The sequence below is a fragment of the Rhineura floridana genome, chromosome 15 (assembly GCF_030035675.1).
Source record: "Rhineura floridana isolate rRhiFlo1 chromosome 15, rRhiFlo1.hap2, whole genome shotgun sequence".
In the NCBI taxonomy this organism is placed as follows: Eukaryota; Metazoa; Chordata; class Lepidosauria; order Squamata; family Rhineuridae; genus Rhineura; species Rhineura floridana.
The window spans coordinates 7,609,015-7,635,026 of NC_084494.1; the positions used below are offsets into that span (position 1 = coordinate 7,609,015).

Here is a 26,012-nt window from a genome sequence, read left to right on the forward strand (position 1 = left end):
TTAGTGCAAATCCCTCCTACGAAACTCATTTTCATATGCAGTTCTGACTAAAGCACATTTTTGCAAGACATTTTCTGCAATATAATGCATTTTGTGTATTATTTTCACTAATGTATTTGTTTTTATGCACACTTTCCCCTAATACATGCATGTTATTAACATTGGCTGGAGAACTGCATTGCAAAACTCAGAGAAGTGCAAATTTAGAATGATGGCTGTTGTTTAGGTTCTCATACTGTTTCAGAAAGTGTGAATTAGGTAGGCTCACCTTTAAATGTGAATTGAACCAAATTTCTCACCTATCCCTAACTGCTTACAAGGGAAGGAGTGTATTTTCCAGGTAGGGGCTGGTGGGACGTGTTTCAGCAGGCCACAAGAGCATGCAAACATGCCAGAGGTAATAATCTGAGCCAGAAAAAGGCTTTGGAGTTGTTAATCTTGACTCCCCTTTGAGCTTGGTTTTTATGAACCCTTAGGCCAAACTTCTCACCGGTGGTTCACTGATGTCTAGTTCACATAAAACCAAAAAGAAACCAGTCATGCACAGGATAAATGCATGCACGCCATACCACCCCCATAAAACACGAGTGGACACTAGGGCTTTGTTCTCATGGGAGTGGTAAACTTATGTCTCTGGGTTGCTACTAATATCAGGTCCTAGTGGGGCCTCACATGACTGAACAATCCTCCATCCCCCCAAATTCCTCACACACAGAAAATTAGACATCAAGGAAAAGACTTCTAATCCAGAACATTTGGAGGTGGATGGAGAAGCGGTCAATCATGCGAGGCCGCACCTATTTCTCTTGGTTTTGTATGTTCCAAGTTAATTAGAAGGCACTCAAGGAACATATGACTTCCCTAATGATTGCTGTGAGAGGTGAGTGGGGGATACTGCAGCCAGATTGAGCCAGTATCCCTGGCTATATTTTCCTGGCAGGGGAGTCTGTGAAGAAGGCTTTCCAAAGGTTAATGCATCCCAGCATAACAGGAAGCAAGACAATGGCAGAGGCCCTTATCTTGACTGTGCAGCTTTTCCAGGTGCTGACCTTCCCCCCACATGCACACACATACTAGGAAGCCTCGGAGATGGGGGGGGGATATCTGCAGACATCTCAGACCAAAATCCCCAAGGCCAGTGCTGAGGCTGTAAGTGAGAACAGCGAGAGTCTGCTTCTATCTTTTCCCCTTCCTATGGTGCTTTGCAACTATGCCAAGCTTTTGCCAGGTAGGCCACCTTCGGGTGCATCCAAAGATACCTGTGGTCGCAAAGGAGGTCTGGCTACAAATCAGATGCAAGAAGAAAGCCTGCTTGCATTTCTGTCTTTTTCAACTTGAAAACCAACACATGACTGTGGTGCTTGATGTGTGTGTGTATATATATATATAGCTCTTTATCCTACTGAACTTACTCTCTGGAGGAAAAATCCCATCTGAAGGAGAAACTTTGCAGCTTCTCCAAGGAGTTACAAAGGCACCAAGGAGCAAACAAAAATTTAGGGAAAACATCACTTTTCCTTTGCACACTAATGAAACTCACAAGCTTAAATGCCTTTAGGAAAACCTCAGCGCTGCTTTCCAAAGACCAGCAGGTAACCTCTCCCAGGCTAGGTCACATTTAAACGGGGAGGGGGGTGCTAGAATGAGGTCTCAGAGGGCAGTAAAGAAACCAGCCAGTCATACACAATTCTTGCCATCGTCTTTGATGTACTTTATTTACAAATAAGCAAAATAAATATAAAAAGGCTCATAGAAATACAAAACCTTCTGCATAGACAAGATAGTCGGATTGGTTCTGTCTTTGGACATACTTGGTCTATGTCTGATCAGAGGCAACTTCTTTGGAATGTAGTAACTTGAGAATTTTGTAGGAGGGCTTCCCCCGCCCCCACTTCAAGTTTTGCTCATTTCTTGCAAGTGTCAGCTATTAGTGGCAAGGGTGAGGATTCCCTCTGCGCAGATACCACAGTGTGTAGATGATACACTGGCACCCAGTCTAGCTAAAGTCTTCCATGCACACAAATAGACTGCAACTCATGTATTGCTTCCTGGATCAGGAACCTCACAGATCTTCACCAAATTAGTTACCAGGATTCTGTGCGGAAAGCCGTGATAGACAAACAGGTCTGTTTATTGATACTGAGTTTTACAACATATATATCTCTGGGCGCTTCCAGACTATCACTATTTTTGAATGGGATTTAACCGCATTCTAGCAAATTCAAGTTGTACAATTACAACAAATCCGCTTCCCGCAAAGACCAGATTTTAGCAATAAGGAAAGTGGCACAGAAGGTGTGGGATAACACTTACTTTGATGCAACATTGGCTAACCACCCCACAAATCATAATGAATGCTCACTAAACAGCAAACATCGTCTAGCCTCCCTGCAAACAGATCAGAATGAATGCTCAGTAAACAGGCTGTCTGGAAGTGCAATCTGTCTTACCACAATTCATTTTACTTTTCATCCTTGCTGGCCCAGAATTTGCACAAATGTACCTATATAATCTCCAGTAAATGTTTTGCTGTATGGTTAAATATGGGGGGGGGGGAGAGAGACAGGAAGCAGACGATAATAAAATAACTGGCTTCCTAATAAAGTAACTGGGTTCTGTGAACCTGATTAACCACATTTTGGGTCAATTACAGTGTGGTGTAGTGGTTAAGGTGTTAGACTACGACCTGGGAGACCAGGGTTCGAATCCCCACACAGCCATGAGGCTCACTGGGTGACCTTGGGCCAGTCACTGCCTCTCAGCCTCAGAGGAAGGCAATGGTAAACCACCTCTGAATACCGCTTACCATGAAAATCCTATTCATAGGGTCGCCATAAGTCGAAATTGACTTGAAGGCAGTCCATTTCCATTTTTACCCTACTCCCAGAGAACACGTCACTCGTGTTGAACTCAGCCGGCCAAGTCAGTTGTGACCAAACTAAGTCTTGAGTTTCAAAATACTTTTGAGCATGGACTAATGCAACATATGTAGCTGAAAGTGGTGGTAAGAGTCCTGAGGTGGAAGAATGGGCTGCATCAGTTCAGAGGTCAGGTGGGAGATTTCAGTGTTGAAAAATGCCTTGCAAGTAGAAACTTAGTGCAAAAGAGAATGGCTGGAGATGAGAAGCTTTTAAAAACCAGACAGGCATAATGTTTATACCTCCCTTTTGACAATCAACTTTTGGTGATTTTTTTTTTTAAATATAGGGGCATTTCGAAATGGCGTAACCAACCCACAGTCTAAAGTGAGTGTAGTCAATTCTTATCACCGCTGGGTACTCACACACTCTTCCGCATGTGTACACATGGCCCCAGGTGTGACATGTTTTCATCACTTGATAGCTGCAGCAAATGATGACTTGTGTGTTTAAATGGACCACTGCAGATAAATGTCACAGACCCTAGGGACGTTCTGTCCCATCCTTCACATCTTAAATGAATGTGTGAGGAGGATGTCATAGGGCTGTGCTATATACAGCCACAGCCCCATCACTGTGCACTCACCTCCCACTACCACCCCACCAACCCTGCATAGGGTACCCAACCAGGGGCAGAAGATACACAGCTGGCAGGGGAAGGGTGCTATATAGCGCACATACACCCAATGTGAACACACTGCATGCGTCAAGGACGTAAGAGAAATCCCTCTCTCCACAAAACTTCAGTGAGGTACTTTTCCATGAAGCCAATTAACTTCACACGTTCAGCTACTGATCAAGTGTACAGCAACTTGGTGTAGCAAAATGAACTGAAGCATGTCTGAACCAAGCCAAACGTTCTCTGGAAGAAGAGGGCTACAGGGTTTAAGACAACAGGTGCACAGATGTATTGATGCTAATTCACATTTCATTTCATTTTTAAACCAAAAGCTTTGCTACAGAAAGAGGAAGGAGCGGAGCTTTGCCCAGGAAGTAAACAGTAGAAGAATCCTGCCCGCAATGATTGCACACATCAGTACAGAATATGGGTTGCATAATAATCCAGGCAGCTCCTTACAGTCACTGCTGCCAACCATGTAGAGGTCAGCATGTCAACCTAGGATAGAATTGTGGACGGCAGAGATTGACAGCTCTGTTCTGCATTCCCACAAAGGCCCAGTTCTCACTAAGATCTCCAACCTGTGTCTGGGTTATACCACTTCAGACTGAGAGTGGAGGAATACTTCTTCACACCAAAAATAAAAAATGCCATCCAGTGTGGTGTAGTGGTTAAGGTGCTGGACTACGACCTGGGAGCCCAGGGTTCGAATCCCCACACAGCCATGAAGCTCACTGGGTGACCTTGGGCCAGTCACTGCCTCTCAGCCTCAGAGGAGGGCAATGGCCAACCACCTCTGAATACCGCTTACCATGAAAACCCTATTCATAGGGTCGCCCATAAGTCGGGATCGACTTGAAGGCAGTCCATTTCATTTTCACCTTGGAAACTAAAGCGTAGCTTTCTCCCTGGTATTCTTATTTTCCATGTTTTTTCTTTTAAATGTGCATAGATCAGTCCATGCATCAGACTCCTAAGCCCCCACCCACAGTCTGAAGTGGTACAGCCTCGGTGAGATCTAAGCCAGGCTCAGAAAATCCCCTCCCTCACCCTGACCTCCCATTTCCTCCTTTGATCTGAGTGTTTGTACTTGCTGGCTTCTTCCTCTTGTTAAAAACGGCTTTTTTTATTCCATGAGAAGATAACTGCTGGAACAGGCACTTATTCTAAAGCCTTGTTGTCTCAGTCATGCGTGAATGTTTTAATGTGTGCTTTTTCTCTATGCTTCCTTCACATGAATGGGGGGAGACCCTGTGTTTACACTGACACTTGTGAAGCTTGCAAAACCGGACAGAACCAGCCGTGACGTCTGGCTAAAGCCCCCTTTCATCCGCACCAAATTCCCAACAATGGGACAGCTAAGCCAGGGTGGGATTAAGCACAAAAAGACCTCCACATCCTGTACAGAAGGCTCAGAGACAGAAGTTAAAACCTGAAAGAAAGGGACAGGGATAACTGATCGGGGTAGAGTGAGACCAGGATGGGGAAGAATGAAGGCTTTCAATGCAGATAAAGTATGGGCTGATGCACAGAGTTCTTTATGTCAGCAAAACTGTGTATTATTCAGCCACGAGAGTGGCTGTATTTGTAACGGATCTCAGAGGGGAAATGAGAAAACAGCATGGGTTTTTAAGTGGGCTGGAGAAAGAGGAGAAAAAGGATTTCCTATTTTCTAATTTGGAAGAGAGGATAAACGGCTTTGTGTAAGGGGAAGGATAGGAGGCTCCAGCCGGACAAGGGGGCTAATTCTGGTTTGCTCTGCCTACAGGCAGGTAAATGCTTTTTCAAGCTAGCAGAAAGTGGTATGATGGAATCATCTGCAAGGTGCAAGGTCACTCCACTATGGTCTTCAGGTGGAACGGCCCATTATAAAGAAACCCTGGAGCCCCATGCCTCTCCCTCTACACAGCACAACTTCTCCTGCATCCTCCTGACATCATGACACAGCCTGTTTCCCCACTCCAGATCACTGGCCACTCTTGGCAGGAGCTGGGAAGTGTTCAGCTTAACAATGTCAGAAGAACACTTCTGACACTTTTCTTGAAGGCGCTGAGTTATGGAGAACTTGGCTCAAGGGTGGTCATTTTCAGCATTGGCCCCAGGTTTCTTATAACATACACACTCACCCTCCCCCATTTGATTGTTTTTGTCAGGTTTCAAAAACCTGCCAAACTCATCTGATCAGAGATGACCGTAGAACAAACACAATGAGTGTGGATATCATGGACAATGTCCCTGCCATACCAGCTCTCTTGAAAACTATTGTCAGTTTTAGTGATCACTAGGAATCATAAGATACACCACCATTAAAAAAAAGCAGTTTGTTCCATCATTCAGATTAACTCTTCACATGCCTCAACAAAGTCATCTTAAAAAGCCCACAGTATTATTCTGCTCCATAACTGGGCATCATTTCCATTTCAGGATTGATCCACCAAGGATTATGGGCCTTGCTGAGCAGTTCTAGAATTGTCTTCTCAAAAACCACAGCAACCATTGATCTCCTGCATTTCCTGAGATTTGGGCAGACTCTTCTGTTCATCAGGGCATCCCCTGGCATGCTGGAGGTTTGAGATTCCTCCTTTTCTAGTGTATGTTGGAAAGGCCAAGGTAAAGCAACAGGAATTACAGAGCAGCCAGGAAACAAGCTATGGAAGTGTTTATGAGAGACAATGTGTGTGAGGCTGTAAGACCTGGTTGTTTTCTGTAGTCATCTCCATAGGACTGGCATATGTATATGCTTGAGGAAGAGCAGCTAATGGGAGATCCCACGCCGCCTAAGGCCCAAAATGGTTTGGCATGAGAAGTCGCCAACTCTTTGTGTTACAATGGCTGCCAGTGAACAATTCCTCTAAAGAGGCTTGTTCCTTACCCAAACCTCTGTGGAACATCAGGTGAGAAGAACCAACACTTCCAAAATAGCCCCATTTTGAGGAATTGGCCTGGTGTGCAAGAGACTTCTGGATACCCACAGAAAAGGAGAGGCTGATTGCCCTCCCATACAGCATGAAGCTTGGCTCACTTCCTCGAGTCCCTCATCGGGCAATCTTGGCATGGTCTTCCTTTTTTGTTTCGGGTGTCTCTGTGGTATGCTTGGGTTTTCAGCATGTGGGCTAACAAAGGCTTGGAGGATTCTGCTGTAAGGGGGAGTGAGACTGAATTACTTCCCTTGGTCCCTTCTGACAAAATTTTCCCCTTCGCAGCTGTTCACTGAGTTCCAAAAGAGCTTCCAAAGTTTCAAGGAAGGGGCATCCAAAGTTCCTTACATGCCCAATGTCTCAAGGACAGTTCTAGGCCTCACCCAGTCCTGCGTAGAGCTCAGAATGTGGTGAAGCGCCTTTCCCATTAGAGACAGTGGTCAGAGTGAGCTGCATGTTGTCCTGTGACTGATCCTGATCTCAGTTTGTTGTTTAGAAAAGAAAGGTGCAGGCAAGAGAAGGAAGGAAGTTCTCTTTGGTGACGTGGTGCAAGGTGAGCTTTTCGACCTCACTTCTTGTGGTGCATGTCTTCCATTCCAACCCGGCCCCAGACACCCACCACAAAGGTTTCGATTTCACACTCGTTGGCTCCACGGGCAATGCGGAAGTAGCCATGCTCCCCCCAGTCCTTGCCCCAGGAGTTGGCAGCGATCTGAAGCCAGGAACACAAAGTTGCAAAGAAGGTATCACTAACTGCAAAGGGCTCCCAACAAAATACCATTATGCGTTTGCATAGCACTGTAGAGCTCATATGCACATTAACCTTGTTGCAGTCCTTACAACAACCATGTAAGGTAGGCCAGTATTTTCCCCACCTTGTAGAGAGAAAGAAAGAAGCTCACCTAAGGCTGCCAAGTGAGTTCATGGCAGAGGCAAGATTCAAACTGGGAATTCCTGCTTTGTAACTCAGCCTCATGACTGCTTTGCTATGCCAGCTCTCACATTAAAACAGGAATGGGGGACATTTTCAGCCTGGCAGGCCGGATCATGACCTCTCCTATCTCTAGTGGGCCACTTTGGAAGGCAGAGGGGTACCCACCTGTCAAATCACCTTGCATCATCATGACGTCAGGTAACCCATTTTTCCTTTGCAGCACTGCTTGGTCAGTGCCAATCAGGTAATCATTGGTGACTTCAAGCTCTGCTGGGATCAGCTACATTCTGGAGTATCCAGTCAGCTGATCAGCACTGTCTTTAAGCCAGAATTGACCACACTTTAGAGTTCCTGAGCAACATTACACTCCGGAGTGTAACTAATTCCAACAGGGCTTGCATTTGGTGTCAAATTTAAAAGGCACCAAATACAAACCTCACTTGCCAAGGAACAATCAGGAGCACATTTTAAGGTTCCAGATTATAACTTTACAACTGCATCTTTACCTGTCCATCTATGACATCAGGTGTGGGATGGGTGGACATAGCTTGGGAAAACAGCCTCAGGGGCCAAATCAGGACCCCTGCTGGGCTTAATTAGGCCCACAGGCCAGAGACTCCCCACTGCTGTATTAAACAGCTGGTGTTCCCTTTCATTTCTCTACATCTACAGAAACAGGCTACTGTACGTCACAAAAACAAACACATCTTTGGTTTCCTGTACTGAGTTTTGGTCACTTGTCTTTCCAGGACTAGAAGCCAGAAGTCAGCATCCCCAACCTTTTTGGGCCCAGGGGTACATGGAAATCTAAGAAGCTGTTGTGGGCACCACACAATACCCAATACCCATTTCACAATGCCCATTTCACAGAAGAAATCTGGCAGTGTTCAGAAACCCACCCCCTATCACAGTAGGTGCCACCCTGGGCTCCTATTGGAAGGAAGGGGAGGATATAAATTTAATAAATAAATAAATTTACAACACCCTCCAAAAAAAAACACAGACAAAAAGGCAATGTACACCCTCCCAAATAGGCACCCCTCCAACTAAACAGACCCGCAAAGCAAAAAACAAACACCCCACCGCCACTACCACCACACTTCAATTTAAAACTAAAAAATTGGGGGAGCAGGAGGGTATCTGAGGGTACCATAGTGCCCAGGAGTGCCATATTGGGGACCCCAGGATTAATGTAACCTCTCAAAGTTTCTTCTCATATCTCCAGATGATGGATAAGAAAAGGTCAATTTGTCTGCTACTGACGGTTATCCTAAAGAAATAACCAACAGGAGAACTCAAAGCTCACAGCGCCTCTCAGATGTGGGACTTGAAAGCTTCCAGGCAAAGATTCAGACTAGCCTGTGTGCCACAGACCACTCAATCCTGACCGATGGAAACCTGCCAGACCTGCAAAGAATAGCCATCAGCTGGAGCAGGATGCATGGGAAGGCCTAGCAGCTCCTGGAGAACCTTCCTAGGTAAGGCTGGGCTCACTGGTTTGAGTGGCGAAGAGGACATGATTGGAGGCCACCTCCACCTGACCTTTTCTGCCCAAACTTCTGAGTCTGAGAAGAGGGTTGTGCTAAACGTTCTGGGTTGTTTGTTCAGACAGTGTGGGAAATCCAGGCCTGGTTTCAGCCAGTTGGGAGGGCCCCTGAGGGGGGTAGGCCCGGAAGTAGGCATTGTGAGAGCAGGGGCACAGGATATAAATTCAGAAGAGCAAAATTACCACAGGCCTAACCACAAGTGCCAAAGACACTTGAAGAGAGACACTGCTTACAAGTGCCTGTAGGCTAATGCTAGGAGCCTCCGAACCAAGATGGGAGAACTGGAGTGCTTTGTCTTAGAGAAGAGCATTGATATAGTGAGCATAACCGAGACCTGGTGGAATGGAGAAAACCAGTGGGATACGGTTATCCCTGGATATAAACTATATTGGAAGGACAGGGAAGGACGTATTGGTGGCGGAGTCGCTCTATACGTGAAAGAAGGCATTGAATCCAGCAAGCTCGAAACCCCAAAAGAGGCAGACTCCTCCACAGAATCGTTGTGGGTGGTGATACTGTGCCCCAGGAGGGACTTAATACTGGGAACGATCTATCGTCCCCCTGATCAAAATGCTCAGGGAGACCTTGAGATGAGATATGAAATTGAGGAAGCATCCAAACTAGGAAATGTGGTAGTAATGGGTGACTTCAACTACCCGGACATAGACTGGCTGCATATGTGTTCCAGTCATGACAAAGAAGCAAAGTTTCTAGATATTCTAAATGACTATTCCCTAGATCAGATGGTCATGGAACCGACCAGAGGGACGGCAACCCTGGACTTAATCCTCAGTGGGGACCGGGACCTGGTGCAAGATGTAAGTGTTGTTGAACCGATTGGGAGCAGTGACCACAGTGCTATTAAATTAAACATACATGTAACTGGCCAATTGCCACGAAAATCCAACACGGTCACATTTGACTTCAAAAGAGGAAACTTCACAAAAATGAGGGGACTGGTAAAAAGAAAGCTGAAAAACAAAGTCCAGAGGGTCACATCACTCGAAAATGCTTGGAAGTTGTTTAAAAACACTATATTAGAAGCTCAACTGGAGTGCATACCGCAGATCAGAAAAGGTACCGCCAGGGCCAAGAAGATGCCAGCATGGTTAACGAGCAAAGTCAAGGAAGCTCTTAGAGGCAAAAAGTCTTCCTTCAGAAAATGGAAGTCTTGTCCGAATGAAGAAAATAAAAAAGAACACAAACTCTGGCAAAAGAAATGCAAGAAGACAATAAGGGATGCTAAAAAAGAATTTGAGGAGCACATTGCTAAGAACATAAAAACCAACAACAAAAAATTCTATAAATACATTCAAAGCAGGAGACCATCTAGGGAGACAATTGGACCCTTGGATGATAAGGGAGTCAAAGGTGTACTAAAGGACGATAAGGAGATTGCAGAGAAGCTAAATGAATTCTTTGCATCTGTCTTCACAGTGGAAGATATAGGGCAGATCCCTGAACCTGAATTAACATTTGCAGGAAGGGATTCTGAGGAACTAAGACAAATAGTGGTAACGAGAGAGGAAGTTCTAAGCTTAATGGACAATATAAAAACTGACAAATCACCGGGCCCGGATGGCATCCACCCAAGAGTTCTCAAAGAACTCAAAGGTGAAATTGCTGATCTGCTAACTAAAATATGTAACTTGTCCCTCGGGTCCTCCTCCGTGCCTGAGGACTGGAAAGTGGCAAATGTAACGCCAATCTTCAAAAAGGGATCCAGAGGGGATCCCGGAAATTACAGGCCAGTTAGCTTAACTTCTGTCCCTGGAAAACTGGTAGAAAGTATTATTAAAGCTAGATTAACTAAGCACATAGAAGAACAAGCCTTGCTGAAGCAGAGCCAGCATGGCTTCTGCAAGGGAAAGTCCTGTCTCAGTAACCTATTAGAATTCTTTGAGAGTGTCAACAAGCATATAGATAGAGGTGATCCAGTGGACATAGTGTACTTAGACTTTCAAAAAGCGTTTGACAAGGTACCTCACCAAAGGCTTCTGAGGAAGCTTAGCAGTCATGGAATAAGAGGAGAGGTCCTCTTGTGGATAAGGAATTGGTTAAGAAGCAGAAAGCAGAGAGTAGGAATAGACGGACAGTTCTCCCAATGGAGGGCTGTAGAAAGTGGAGTCCCTCAAGGATCGGTATTGGGACCTGTACTTTTCAACTTCTTCATTAATGACCTAGAATTAGGAGTGAGCAGTGAAGTGGCCAAGTTTGCTGAGGACACTAAATTGTTCAGGGTTGTTAAAACAAAAAGGGATTGCGAAGAGCTCCACAAAGATCTCTCCAAGCTGAGTGAATGGGCAGAAAAATGGCAAATGCAATTCAATGTAAACAAGTGTAAAATTATGCATATTGGAGCAAAAAATCTTAATTTCACATATATGCTCATGGGGTCTGAACTGGCGGTGACCGACCAGGAGAGAGACCTCGGGGTTGTGGTGGACAGCACGATGAAAATGTCGACCCAGTGTGCGGCAGCTGTGAAAAAGGCAAATTCCATGCTAGCAATAATTAGGAAAGGTATTGAAAATAAAACAGCCGATATCATAATGCCGTTGTATAAATCTATGGTGCGGCCGCATTTGGAATACTGTGTACAGTTCTGGTCTCCTCATCTCAGAAAGGATATTATAGAGTTGGAAAAGGTTCAGAAGAGGGCAACCAGAATGATCAAGGGGATGGAGCGACTCACTTACGAGGAAAGGTTGCAGCATTTGGGGCTTTTTAGTTTAAAGAAAAGGCGGGTCAGAGGAGACACGATAGAAGTGTATAAAATTATGCATGGCATTGAGAAAGTGGATAGAGAAAAGTTCTTCTCCCTCTCTCATAATACTAGAACTCGTGGACATTCAAAGAAGCTGAATGTTGGAAGATTCAGGACAGACAAAAGGAAGTACTTCTTTACTCAGCGCATAGTTAAACTATGGAATTTGCTCCCACAAGATGCAGTAATGGCCACCAGCTTGGACGGCTTTAAAAGAAGATTAGACAAATTCATGGAGGACAGGGCTATCAATGGCTACTAGCCATGATGGCTGTGCTCTGCCACCCTAGTCAGAGGCAGCATGCTTCTGAAAACCAGTTGCCGGAAGCCTCAGGAGGGGAGAGTGTTCTTGCACTCGGGTCCTGCTTGCGGGCTTCCCCCAGGCACCTGGTAGGCCACTGTGAGAACAGGATGCTGGACTAGATGGGCCACTGGCCTGATCCAGCAGGCTCTTCTTATGTTCTTATGTTCTTATCTATGGAAACCAATCTCAGGAATTAGAAGCAGCTCTAAAAAAAAAAGTTAAGATATCCTTTGGTGGCTCCCAAGCATCTCCACCCATGTGGAAGAAGGCAGGTGGTGGTGGTATCTGGGGTGGGGTGGTGAAAATAGGAGAAACAGATGTCTAGGATAAGAAAGAATTCTTCAAAAAGCTCCACAGATGCACTGAAGGCACATGATGCAGCCACTTAATGAAGCTAAAAAAAATTAGGTCTGGTTGGTGTATGGATGGCTGAGGTCACTTCAGCGGCGTCACTAGCAGGAGTACGGGGGGGTGCGGACCACCAGTGCGCGCCCTCCCAGGGGCATGGACGAGGTGGCTGGGCTTGCGTGCGCGTGCACTTGAGGCCAGCCACCCCATCTATGCCCCTGGGAGGGCACGCACGGGAGGGGCACCCAGCCAGAGAAGGCCTGGGAACACTGGCGCGCCTCCCTTGCCCCGCCCGCCCGCCTCCGAGGAGGAGTTGGCGCAGCCTTGCCGGGCAACGGCGCGGGGCGGGGTGGCTCTGGGTGTCACCCTCCTCATGGTAACATCTGGGTGCGGACTGCACCCTCTGCACCCCGGTAGTGACGCCCCTGGGTCACTTCCAGACAACTTGTTTAATGAACATTCAGCTTGATTTGTTTGTGGGGCATCAAACGTTATCCCACATTTTCCAGTGCATTTCCCTATCATTTTCTTATTGCAAAAAGTCTGATGTTTGGGGGAAGTGTATTTGGGCAGATCCACACCATTTTTGTTACTGTTTCACAAGAGCTCCAAATCAGCTAGAAATGTGGAGCTTGAATTTGCTGGGTTGTGATTGAATCCCACCTCAAAATAGTGACAATCTGGAAGTGCCCTGACTGGGAACCCCATCTATGCCACCTTGAGTTCTATGACAGAAGAAAGGCAGAGGATATAAATGACTTTAAATAAACAAATATATAAATTTGTGGCAATTCCTAATTAAGAAACAGCAGTACTCACCCAGTATTTCTGACTTGACCCAGGCATATGTTCTTCTCCCCACCTGTGACAGAAAATGAAAGGGATAGCTTTGTTGAGTGGTCCTCCTAATATGTGAATAGTTGTAGTCACCTTTTTGTACACCGCCCTGGCATCTTCCAATGAAGGATGGTTAAGAAATATTTTAAAGAAAGAAATAATAAGACTGAAATGCAAAAATCCTTTGCAACCTTTCAACCTTGTCCACTATCCGTTGCTTTTATCATCTGATTTGTTTTTCTTCCAAAAATATCAATATTAATATCAATAGTTCAAAAAGTATCAACATTTTGAAAGGAAAGTGGCTTTGCGTCCTCCCCCACTATAATAGGCTCTTTTAGGCTTGACTTGCTTCCTCCCCACTTGGACCTTGAATTGAGTGGAAGGGGGTGACACACACAGAGAGAGAAAGCTGTACCCCTGTGCTGTGAGTAAAATCATTAAAATATATTTGAGGGAATGTTTGAGGAGAAAAAATCCAGTGTCGGGAAAGCTGCTGAAGTTCGGAGCAAACAGGATCATTTTGCAAAGATGGAGAATAGGTGGACCACTGAAAAATCTGGTGCTAAATCTGAATTCAACTGAATTCTCAGCATCCCTAGCTGAATATGTTACGTTTTTGGGAGGATTCAGGAAATTTTAAAAAATTAAAACCACCAGTATTAACCACAATGACTTGCATTCATCACATAAACAGAATGCCAAGTCGACTTAAGATCTATAATGAAGTTGAGCTTGTCTAACAGCATGGACATCGGGGGTGCACAGCTCACGCACTCATGCAGTATGAAGTCATTGACTAGCTTCTCAGAGAAATGAACATGCTTCCTGAAAGATCTTCTCCAGAGACAGATAGACTGCGGTCCTCCTTTGCCTGTCTAGAATGCACTTGAAATAACATTGCAATAAAATTATATGAGAACATGAATATTTGAATATAATTGCTTCCTTGTTTTACAACCAGGGATGGGGGAGAAATTCAGTACAGTTCTCATTTTTATGTGAACCTACCGAATTCACAGTTCCCAAAACAATACCCAACCTCAAACATAGCTACCTTTTGAAATTTGCACTTCTCCACATTTTGCAATGCTGTTCTCCAACCAAAAAACTATGTATAAAACTTTGTATATTAGGGGAAAGTGTGCATTAAAATGCTGGTGAATTTTCATGAATTCTTATTACTATTAAAAACAAAACAAACTAACTGTTTTTACAAGCAGACTGAAGTGTGGAAATGTGGCAAAGTGAACTTAAGATTGGAAAAATGAGAAATGAGAGGACCTAAACTTGATAGATCTTCTATCCCTACTTACAAATGAAGCTGTGAGTGATAATATTTTACTGCACTTTACCTAAATTTGATAAGGCCCGTAAAATCTGGAAAAATGTGCTGCTGGGGCCATTACAGCATCCCTTCTTTAACATGCCAGGAAACTGTTTTATGACGGCCTTCCTCAGTAAAATAAGTTTCACTTAAAATGAAGCATTGCTATCTCTTTGATTAGTAGATTGTACCAGCTCTTATTAAGTTAATCCTTCTGGTTTTAGAAGGACGTAACTCCTGGAATCCCACATCCAGTTTTCCACAATGGACTAACCAGATGCCTCTGGGAAGCCTACAAGCACAGCATGGAGGAAACAGCCCTCAGGAATATAGGAAGGTACCATATACCAAGAAAGACCATTGGCCCACCTAGTTCAATGCTGCCTGCACTGACTGGCAGCAGCGCTCCAAAGTTTCAGGCAGGGGACATTCCCAGCCCTACCTGGAGATGCCAGAGATTAAACCTGTGGCCTTCTGCTGCGTGGAAAGCAGATGCTCTGCCACTAAACTACGGTCCTCTTCGTATTGTTACTTCCCAGGAACTGGTATTTAGTGACATAATATCTCTAAACCTGGAGGTTACATATAAACATTATGTCTAGTAGCCACTGGTAGATTTATCCTCTATGGCAGGGGTTCCCAAACTGTGGTCCACGGACCAACCAGCGGTCCATGAGCTTCGTTCAGATGGTCTGTGGTGTGCCTGTGGATTGGTGGCTGAAGAAGGGAGATGGCACGTCCATCACATAAAATATTTACATTGATTTTTAATTGTTATTTTTATGTTGTATTTTATTGCATTACAATTTGAATTCTACGGGACTCAAATCATAATACAATAAAATACAATATGTAATAAATAAGAGAAGCAATAAAAATGCCATTAAAAATCATACAGCATCTAGCGCAGCGCATTACAATTGCTACAACAGTCAGGAAAATCATTAAGTGGTTTGCCCAAACTCTCAGCAATTTTCAAGTGATCTGTGGTGGAAAAGGTTTGAGCACCACTGCTCTGTGGATTGTATCTCACATTAGTCCTTCTCAGAGAAGACCCAGTGAAATGAATAAACATGACTAATTTAGATCCATTTATTTCAGTGGGTATACTCTTGAGTGAAACAGGGATACAGCCCTATGAATTTGTCCAATCCCCTTATAAAGCCATCAAAGTTAGTGGCCTCACAGACCACAACACGTGGCAACAATTTGTAGCAGTACTTTCTTTTGTCGCTCCTGAAACTGAGAAGGGATGCCCTATGCTCTTGGTCAGGTGTTTGCAAAGCAGGCTTGGCGTCTGTCTTGAAGGGGTTTCCCATTTCATTCTTTACTGATTAGCTCAGAATCTGGTCTGTCATTTCCTTCTGCAAACAGTTTGAGGAGATAACGCCAAAGTGGAAAATACTGCATGGACTGGCTGGCTGGGAGCCCTCTGAATTTTTCTCTTCGGCTTGGCCCCATGGTTCAGCTTTTTCCTTCATTCCGTGCAGAGGCCGTTGCCCATCTCCGAGCGTTTTGGTCTCCGTGTTGGAATGGGTAACTGTGGCAACACGCTGTGGACTTGCAGCTTGTGAGTCAAATTAAAAAGACTCAAAGGGCCGCCTGGTGCCAAGGTTTAGCGTACATTTTTGCTGTTTTCCTGACTTGTTCGCCCATGAGGTCACATGCCCCACCCAAATGATTATTATTAGCATTGTTAATCTTGCACCCAGAAAAAGGCTCCCAGAGCAGCTTACAGTTAATAAGTGAGAAGACAACAATCCTTGCCCTCAGGCGGGGAGGGGGGGGGCAAGCTCAGGCACTTAGTTACAGAGCTCTTGTAGTGAACAGCAGCAATGGAAAATGTGGAGGGGAGCCAAATGCTGCTGGTGTTTCAGCAGAGGGGCTGGAGAGGCCCTGCAGTCCCATCTCTTTCCCTCTCTTGCAATCTGACAGAATGGCAGATGGCTTCAGGGAGAGGCCTGCTGAAGCTGGGCTTTCAGCAAAGCCAGTGGAGAGGCCCTGGCGTTCTATCTTGCTCCTATAGCCTGATGGGATGGCTCAGAGGCTGGTATTAAGCTTGTGTCGATGAGGCAGGCATAGCAGTCTCTGGGGTGGGTCAGCTCAGGGAAAAGGGAGTCGACTGCCTACCTATTCCAGCTGCCAAATCACTCTCTCTGCCGGATGGTCTTCGTTGCTTGTGACTCTACATGTGCAGAATTCCATCCCTTTGCCCATTTCACAGATGTAAATAAGGAGATGCTTGGAACACCTCATACGAAGAATCACTGCAGTGCCCAGCTCCACCACCACCGATCACGTTCCTTCAGCCAGGCTTGGGGTCCACCCACCCCTGCTGATTCCTGCTTTGGGCCCATTTTAAATTGTTCACAGTGCCTGAACCAACGTGACACCTGGGCATTGTGGAAACTACAGTAGCAGGAAGCTCACAGACTGCTGCTGGGCATCACCCCTCGTCATCCTGCCAAAGAGGTACCAGTGCTGTTAAAGCCCCCTCCCCTCCATATGGTATTTTGTGTGGTGGTGGTGGGGAATCACATAGCAGGCAGCCATGGCTGTGCATTGCTTAAGGCTCTATTCCTCTGCTACAGGCTGTATTCATTTATCCTTCCACAGTCCTGTCCACCACTGATTTGAGAACCAAGATGGAAGGCAGGAAGTAAGCATATATTAGGAAAGTATTACAATAGGGCCCCGCTTTACGGCATTCTGTTTTCCAGCGTTCTGCTGATGCGGTGGCTTTCAATTAAGGGAAATTCCCTGTTTTAAAGCCGATTTTGTGCTTTTGCGGCATTTTCGCGTCATTTTCACGCGACACGACCCATTATAGTCAATGGGTTCCGCTTTACGGTGATTTCCGCTTTACAGCGGAGGCCTGGTCCCTAACCTGCCGTATAAGCAAGGCCCTACTGTATTTACTTATTTATTGCATTTTTTATCCCACCTTTCCTTCAAGGAGCTCAAGATGGCACACATGGCTTTCCCTCTCCTCATTTTACCCATAGATCAATGTTGTGAGGTAGGCTAGGCTAAAAGATATTGACAGGCCCACGCACTGAGCTTTATGTCAAAGCAGGGATTTGAATCCTGGTCTTCCAAGGCCTACTTCAACACTCTAACCCAGCCTTTCCCAACCAGTGTGCCTCCAGATGTTGTTGGACCACGACTCCCATCAGCCTCAGCCAGCATTGCCAATGGTCAGGAAAGATGGGAGTTGTGGTCCAACAACATCTGGAGGCACACTGGTTGGGAAAAGCTGCTCTAACCATTATACTTCACTGGCTCTCTCATAGTCTTGACAATATTCTGTTACCGGTCTAAACTATATCTCAGCAGATCCAGTTTGAGAAATGGCAGGAATGATGCCTCATATGCCCAGGCATGAGTTTATGTGCTAGGCCTGGGCAAGAATTTCAATTTAGTTGACATTTCAAGCCAAATCTATCAAATTCACACTTTCCAAAACAACATGAGAATCGAAACACAGCCATCCTTTGAATTTCACACTTACTTGAATTTTGCGATGCATGTTTATAAAAACGCATATATTAAAGGAAAGTGTGCATAAAAAAAATTATTATTTATTAAATTTATATCCTGTCCTTCCAGAAAGAGCCCAAAATGAATATATGAGTGAAAATAACATGCAAAAATGCATTATATGACGAGAACTTGCTTGCAAAATGTGTCAAAACTGTCTACAAAAATTTATTTATTAGGATGAATTTGCGCTAAAATGCTGGAGAATTTTCATGAGTTTTTTTTAATTACAAATTGCTATAGAAATGTGGAGAATTAAATTTAAGATTGGAAAAATATGAAACTGAGAGAACTGCAATTGGCAGACATTTCCATCCCTAGCAGATGCACTAGACACAAAATGCATCCGGTACTCCTTTTAGGTTGAACCTGTGTGTTACGCAGAGTGCTTATTGGTGTGTGCTTATTGGTGGGGTTAAATCCTGGAGCAGGCCACATCCGACAGAAGAAGCTGGATGGTTATATAACCCTTTCTACTCCAACCTATTTCAAAGCTCAAAATTACCTGCCCACGCTGCTTTTTAAACTGTGGGAAGAAAGCTACAGAATCCCCATAACCCCCTATATCTTCTCTGCCAGTGAAAAACCAGGAGGGGGGAAGAGGTGATTTTGAGCTGGAAATTGACAGGAGATGAAAGGGTTAAATAACCTCTCTACACACACCCTCTTCTTCCATTCAGATGCAAGATGGTTTGAGTTATAAAAATATATACAGAGAGAGGAAAGAATCAGGGCCCCTCCTTAAGAGTGTTGTAGTTTGAGAGCCCGAATGATTTAATTTCTAGAGACTGAGGGGAGAGAATTGAATCCTGAAGTGTGACAACTCTAGCAAATTCTCACACCAACAACATTTTAACAAATGCAAAAACAGGGACGAAATAGGGATTGTGCTTGACCAGAGGCAGGTCACTAAAAAACAGGGAATGTTTGCGGTAAATAGGAACAATTGTGCCATTTGGAATTCTATGTATCAGGTGCTGAATTTGCGGTTAAGACAACCAAACCATATATTAATGAAGATCTCTCTATGATTCCCCCCCCCGAAAGGGCCTGATTTAGATATGGCCACATAGCACATTAGAGGGAAGAGAGGTTCAATTCCCCTACTTCCTCAGTACAAATGAACTCCCCCTCCCACAAGTCAGCTAACATGCACATCTCTTCTTATCCCCAATTCAAATTGTGCCCTCCTGTTCCTATTTGTAGGAACAGAAAAATTACGGCAGGACAACCATTCAAGGATCTCCAGCGTGACGTGTACTTTAGCATTTAATCTCTGCTTTCATGCATCCAATGAATAGGTCCTTATCTACAAAAGCTCATGTGCCACACTGTTATTATTATGAGCACTAAAAACATCTTTAAAAGAAAAATCTTACAATAAATTTGTAAGTGTTGAAGGTGCCACAGGTTTCTTTCCTGTTTTTGCCTTTATTTATTTTCTTTTTTTAAAAAAAACAACTCAATTTTCTAGTCCTCATAGTTACAAATATACATTTAAAAATATTACAGGCTGCATAAGGGTCCCAGAGTTCAGGGGTGTGTGTGTGAAAGACAATAACCTGCACGGCACAAAAGCAGATCCTGTTTCCACTTGACTTACAAGCAGTTACTTTGCTCTTGAGCAGCTTCCGTTTGTTTTAATGAACATAACATTGCACAGGAGAACTTTCCAGGAGATTATGGTCATACAATTTAGCTCTCTCCCTCATTCTTTGTGATACCCCAAATTCACCACCAAACACCTCTCCCTCCTGATGTAGGGCTTCCTTTGCCAATAAACTTGCACCAAAGTCAGCCCAAGATATTTTGCTGCCTGGTTAAAAGGCAAAATGTACCCCCCTCTCCAATGCATATACAAAAGTTGACTGGACTGACAGTTGAATCTTAGTTCAAAGCTAGCAATGGGACAGAGTCTCCACTGCATCTGAAGGCAGCAGGCTAGCTGAAGGAGCAGAGGGCAGCCCATGTGGCACACATAGCTGTTCTTCCAACACCCCAAGTATCTGCTGCTTGAGTCAGCTGCCTCACTCTGCCTAATGGTTTGACCAGCCCTGACTTGTATGCAAGAGAAGATGAAAGCAGGTGTAAGTGGCAGAAGATGAAGTGTGAATTGGTTTTTGAGTATGCATGCCAACAATGGGCAGCAATAGATGAGAGTTGCCTCAAGACACTTACAGGAGAAGGACCATACAAACAACTGAGCTTCTCTAGTAGGGAAGTGCTTTGCTCAGAGAGAGTCCCAGGTTCAATCCCTGGCACCTCCAAGGGATTGGGAAAGTGGGAATGTGAAGGATTCCTCACAGAAACCTTTAAGAACAACTACCAGGCTGAGCTAGATAGACCAGCAGCCTGACTCGATAAAAGGCAACTTCCTCCAAGAACACAGGAAACTGTCTTATACTGAATCAGACCATTGTTCCATCTAGCTCAGTATTGTCTACTCTGATTGGCAGTGGCTCTCTGGGGTTTCAGGCAGGAGCTTTCCCCAGACATTCCACACGTAAGACAGATGCTCCACCACTGAGCTGCAGACCTTCCCTAAAGTTGCAGCTAACGTAAACCCATCAACGAAAAAAGGACACAGATTTGCATTAAATTTGCATATCCTATTTGACATGTATAGATGCAAATTTAGAAATGATTCCTAGAATTTAATAAGAAATACAACACATCCCACCGTCATGGAGAAGACTAGGACCAAGTGAGCTGTGTGCCGTCTACCAATCAGGTCCTTGCTGTTGATGAGCAACTACAGTACTGTACAAGGTCCTGATCACCTCCTTTCTTCTGGTTCCTTATCTTTAAATGGGTCTTGGACTGGGCCACCCTTCAAATGAACGACCGTCCTCTGTGAAGTAGGAGACATACGACTACCCTACTTGCAGCAAGAACACAGTCTTGCAACATAAGCCTGATTCGGGAATGACAATTCTACACAAGGAAGGATATGCGTTCCATCCTCTGTGCCACCATCCCTGTCACCCTCCAATTCTTGGAAGGTGACTGTGTGAAGGGTTGCGCCTCCTCTATTCAGGGAGGATCCCCACACAATATAGAACCCTAGGAGCCTCCACAAGTCAGAGAGGCTCCAAGGCTTCACACAGTCTGTGAGTGAGTTGAGGATGACAAGGATAATGATGCAGGGGGCAAGCGCAGAGTGCTTGTCCCTGCTCATGTGTAGGAATGACATGCAAGCAGACTACCTGAGCAGGGCTTTAATCTTCAAGGTGCGAGAAGGGTCTCTGTTATTCATTCCTTTGGAGACACTCTTAGCCTCCTCCCCAGACTAGTGTGACCTTTTTTTTTTTTGCAGATATATTCTGCAACATGTAATTAATGCATTAATAATGCATTTGTGGTGGATTTTTATACTGGACAGTCCACACATCATTCCACTTTGTCTATTGTTCTGCAATGCTTCCCCAATGTTATCACATTTTTGCTGTCTGGAGGGGCACTCTTGCACTACAGTAGAACAAAAGCAGGACACACACACACATATATACACCCTGGAACATTTGTAGTATAAAAAGTTAAGAGGGTTTCAGCAGGAAGTTATGGAATATGCGGGAATTGGAAACAAAGCAGTATGTACACCCTAAAACGTTTGCAGGCCCAAACAGCATTGAAAGCAAGATTGTGTATAACATCCACAATGCCATCATGAGCACAAATAATCATAAATGCAGAAGGACGGCTGGAGGAGGCTTAAGGTTTTAAAAAACATTGGTGGGCCAGTTTATTCACACCCCATTCAGACCCCTTCTTCAGAAAGAAACCAGAGTGGGTTACAATATACAACAGGCAGAGAAGAACCTTCAGCAATGGTGTGATGGAGAGAGGCACAGGCAAGAGGTGTTACAAGTCTTGTGGCACCTTAAAGACTAACACATTTATTATGGCACAAGCTTTCATGGACTAAAGTCCACTTCATCAGCCACCTAAAGTGGATTGCAGAGTACAAAGGTTTCTGCCCCAATAGATCCGTTTTTAAAGTGTCACAAGACTCTTGCTTGTTTTAGCTCTAGCAGCATAAAAAGCACACCAGAGTGCCCTCATTTCATCTGCTAAACTTTGGAGGGACTTCTACATCTTGCAGGATGCATCTCTGAAGCCATTCCAGCCTTGGCGAAACGGTGTTCAGAGGAGAATCCACCCCGGCTGTGCTCAGCTCACTCAAAGAATGACTCTTTCACCCGGCTGGTGGGTGTTTGACGTCAGAGAGAGAAGTTCTCACCTTCCCCAAAGAGACTGGCTTTATCTGGCAGCGGCTTGTTCTCAAAGCCTCCGCTTTCCCCCTGCAGGGCCTCTCTTGTTAGTTTTCGTTCTTCATTCCTCAAGCAGCAGTTGCCAGCCAGTGCCCACGTAATGGCAGGGAAAGGAGAGAAAGCCCCCTCCCCACAACACTGCAGAGATGAAATATGGTGAACTTTCCACTGCCTCTCTCTCTCTCTCACACACACACACACAGAACGAGCTCCACAGGGCCATGAGGCCAGGCATTCATCAGGGATCCCTGTTTGGTCTGTGACCGTATTAAACTTTTTTTAAAAAATCAGGGATCCAAAAAGAGCCACAAGGAAGAAAGAGGGTGCCTGGGAAAATTCTGGGTTTGCATGCCTCCTTTTCCAAGTTTAAGGGGCCTACTGGGGATGCCCTCTGCAACTGGCCACCCAAAACCTGGAAAAAGGAAGGAGACCTTCAAGATCACTTTAAAAACAACAACAATTGAAACCCAACATTTCTCCTTGTGCATCCTCTATTCCTTTTTCCTGCAATTAGTGCCTTCCCGCTTTTCTTTCTTTGCCCACATCCTGGAGCCAGGCCCAACACACACACCCCTCCACCAAAGCATATACACTGCTGGTGCCACATAGTTCTGGTCTGCACCTGTAGCAAAACCAGGTGGTAGAATCAGAGTCAGAAGGGGCCTAAAAGGCTCAAAGCAGGAATTCAAATTAAAGCATCCCCGAGAGGTGGCTGTCCAGCTGCCTCTTGAAGGCCTCCAGTGTCAGAGAGCCCACTGCCTCTCTAGGGAATTGGTTCCATTGTCGTATGGCTCTAACAGTTAGGAAGTTTTTCCTGACGTCCAGTTGAAATCTGGCTTCCTGCAACTTGAGCCCATTATTCCATGTCCTGCACTCTGGGACGACCGAGAAGAGATCCTGGCCCTCCTCTGTGTGACAACCTTTCAAGTACTTGGAGAGTGCTATCATATCTCCCCTCAATCTGAACTGGACCATTTCTGGGAGCAGGTGTAGAATCATGATTTTGAATGCTCTTTTATGCACTAAATCTGGGGTATCCAATGTGGTGTCTTCCACATGTTTTGGACTACAGGCCACATAATCCCTGACTATTGTCCATACTAGCTGGGGTTGATTGTGAGTTACAGTCCATATCACTTGGAGAACACCATGTCGACAATCGCTGCTCTAAAGAAATCCCTACAAATGGAAAAATGGCACAGCAGGCAAACAGCTGGACTAGAGTCTTTTTCTATTTACAGGCATATTTAAAATGTGTGGAAAGCATTCATAAATGGTGAACCCTACCTGTATCTGAGTGGTACAGGCCATTCTATTGCCTCACTCCCAGATACTACTGTCAGAGACAGTATGCCTCTAAATACCCATTTCTAGGAATCCCAAGAGGGAAGAGAGTGCTTTCTGTATTCAGGTCCTGCTTGTGGGCTTCCCATGGGCATCTGGTTGGCCACTGTGAGAACAGGATGCTGGACTGGATGGGGCAATGGCCTGACCCACCAGCCAGGCTTTTCTTATGTCCTTAATGGAGCTGAACTGAGGATGGACAAATCAGGCTATTTCCAACTTAGGTCACTATTACATATGCTCACCCATAAATCCATCCCATCCCATTTCTGTGACTTTTATTTTTTAAAAATGCACAAGAATACAAATATAGGTACATGTTTTCCCCTCAAAATACAAATTTCTGAAATTATTTTGATACAGAGAATTATGTCAGAATATTTGGGAGTTGAAAAAGCCAATGGATAATTAAGTTCTGATCCACACAGTTAGTCCAGAAGGTTTGCAAAGGTCAAATTCCTCAAACATCCCAAGTTTGTATCACATCAGGATGCAGGTGTACAATTACATTTTGAATACTCTCTTATGTTAAAAAAACAACACCCTCCCTGCATATGGCAAAGTAGCATGTCAGGGAGAATGTTTTTGCATATCCTTCTAGTCGATGTGCTAAATAATTCATTTATCTTCTTTTTCTTGCTCTGTTACATCAAGTGAAGATTCTAAACTGGTATTACACCACTTGTAGACTGAAGTGACATGCCAGAATTCTATCCTCAGTCTACAAAAATAATTACGGCCCTGGAAACCAAGTCCTATGAGGAAGGGTTGAAAGAGTTGGGTATGTTTAGCCTGAAGGTGAGATGATTAAGATGTTATATGACAGCCATCTTCAAATATCGAAGGGCTATCACCTAGATCAGGGACGGGGAAACTGTTGCCCTCCAGATGTTGTTGAACTAACACCCCCAGCTACCCCCAGCCAACATAGCCAACTGCCAATGGTGATGGGAGTTGTAGTCCAGCAACGTCTGGATGGCCACAAGTTCCCCATCCGTTACCTAAATTAAAGAACAAATTGGTTTTCTGTTGCTACAGAGGATGGAAGATGAACCAACATTTTACATACATACACACACACACACACACACACACACACACACACACACACACAAACAGAACTTAGATGAAACATTCAGTTATGGATAGAAACTAAGAGAATCTAGAGCAGAGGTGAAGAATCTATGGCCCAAAAGAAGTTTTGGACCCTAATATCCCATCAGCCTTAGCTGTCACAGCCAATGTTCAGGGATGATGGGAACTGAAGTCCAAAATATCTGGACTACCACAGGTTCCCCAACCCTGCTAAAGTTTAACAGCATTTCAGACCTCAGTACCATTTACTTGAGGAATGACAGGTTTACTGGAAGGGCCAATAAATGGCTGGTAGGCTGGCAAAGTTGACCACCACACCAGAAGCTTGATGTAGGGTACTACAAATACCAGAAGAGGTTTATCATGTTCACACCCCACTTTTGAGCCTCTCAGAAGCTGCTGTCCATTGTTGGAAACAGAATGCTAGAGTGAATTGGATCTCAGTGTGATCCACTAGGACATAACCTGTGAGAATTCACGCACTAAGGAATACCGTGTGATATGATACTCCTGTGGTCGGTCAAAAGGTAACTGCTGAATACCCCCCAGCCAACATCATCCCCTCAAACAATCTCTCTCACCCTGTGATTTTGACGGAGTGGGTACCGTGCCGCCGGTACTTTTCTGGCTTCCCAGCTGCTACAGGAATGTGCCGATAAATGCCACTTCGGTACATGAAGAAATCTTCGTGCACCTCCATGATGGCTGTGCAGGAAGAGAAAGAAGGTGGAATAAACAACAGACAACAGCTGGCACAAGCAGTCCACGACTGAAGTTAACTTCACCACCCACCCTTTTGAGGCCCATCTGTCCTTCAAGGGAATAGCAGATAAAGTCGGGCACATTTCCACATTAGTCAGCTATTATTTTTAAAATCCACACAAAAATGTATCCACATTTTAGTGCCTGTTTCTCCTAATGTACACATCTTGTATGCAATTTTCCTCAATCTACTCATGCTTTGCAAGCAATCTTCCCTAATACAATGCATTTTTTTGGTGTTGTTTCCACTAATACATATGCATTTTTATGCACACTTTCCCTTAATATACACATTTTTGTACACACTTTTTGCTTGGAGAACCATATCACAAAATTTAGAGAAGTGCTAATTTTAAATAATAGTGACTTTTCGGTTCACGTATTGTTCCAGGAAGCACATAATAGGTAATGCAAATCAAGCCAAATTCCTCTCCAATTCCTATTTTGTACTACAAGAAAGAGGGAGGGAGACACAGCTCTG

General features: G+C 44.7%; 1 protein-coding gene across 2 annotated transcripts in view; it reads right to left on the reverse strand.

The window, feature by feature from the left end:
- Window positions 1-5,785: 5,785 nt before the first annotated feature.
- The window catches only part of TINAGL1 (tubulointerstitial nephritis antigen like 1), a 53,026-nt gene continuing 32,799 nt past the window's right edge, over window positions 5,786-26,012 (reverse strand). The window contains exons 10-12 of one of the 2 annotated variants that reach the window (XM_061597027.1): window positions 25,351-25,474; window positions 13,175-13,217; window positions 5,786-7,167 (exon numbers count right to left, since the gene is read on the reverse strand). In XM_061597027.1, the coding sequence (XP_061453011.1) occupies window positions 7,024-7,167; window positions 13,175-13,217; window positions 25,351-25,474 (311 nt within the window). In that variant the 3' untranslated portion in view covers window positions 5,786-7,023. Of the gene's footprint in view, window positions 7,168-13,174; window positions 13,218-23,955; window positions 24,430-25,350; window positions 25,475-26,012 lie in introns of those variants that run through there. The other variant, XM_061597028.1, reaches the window with a different exon arrangement.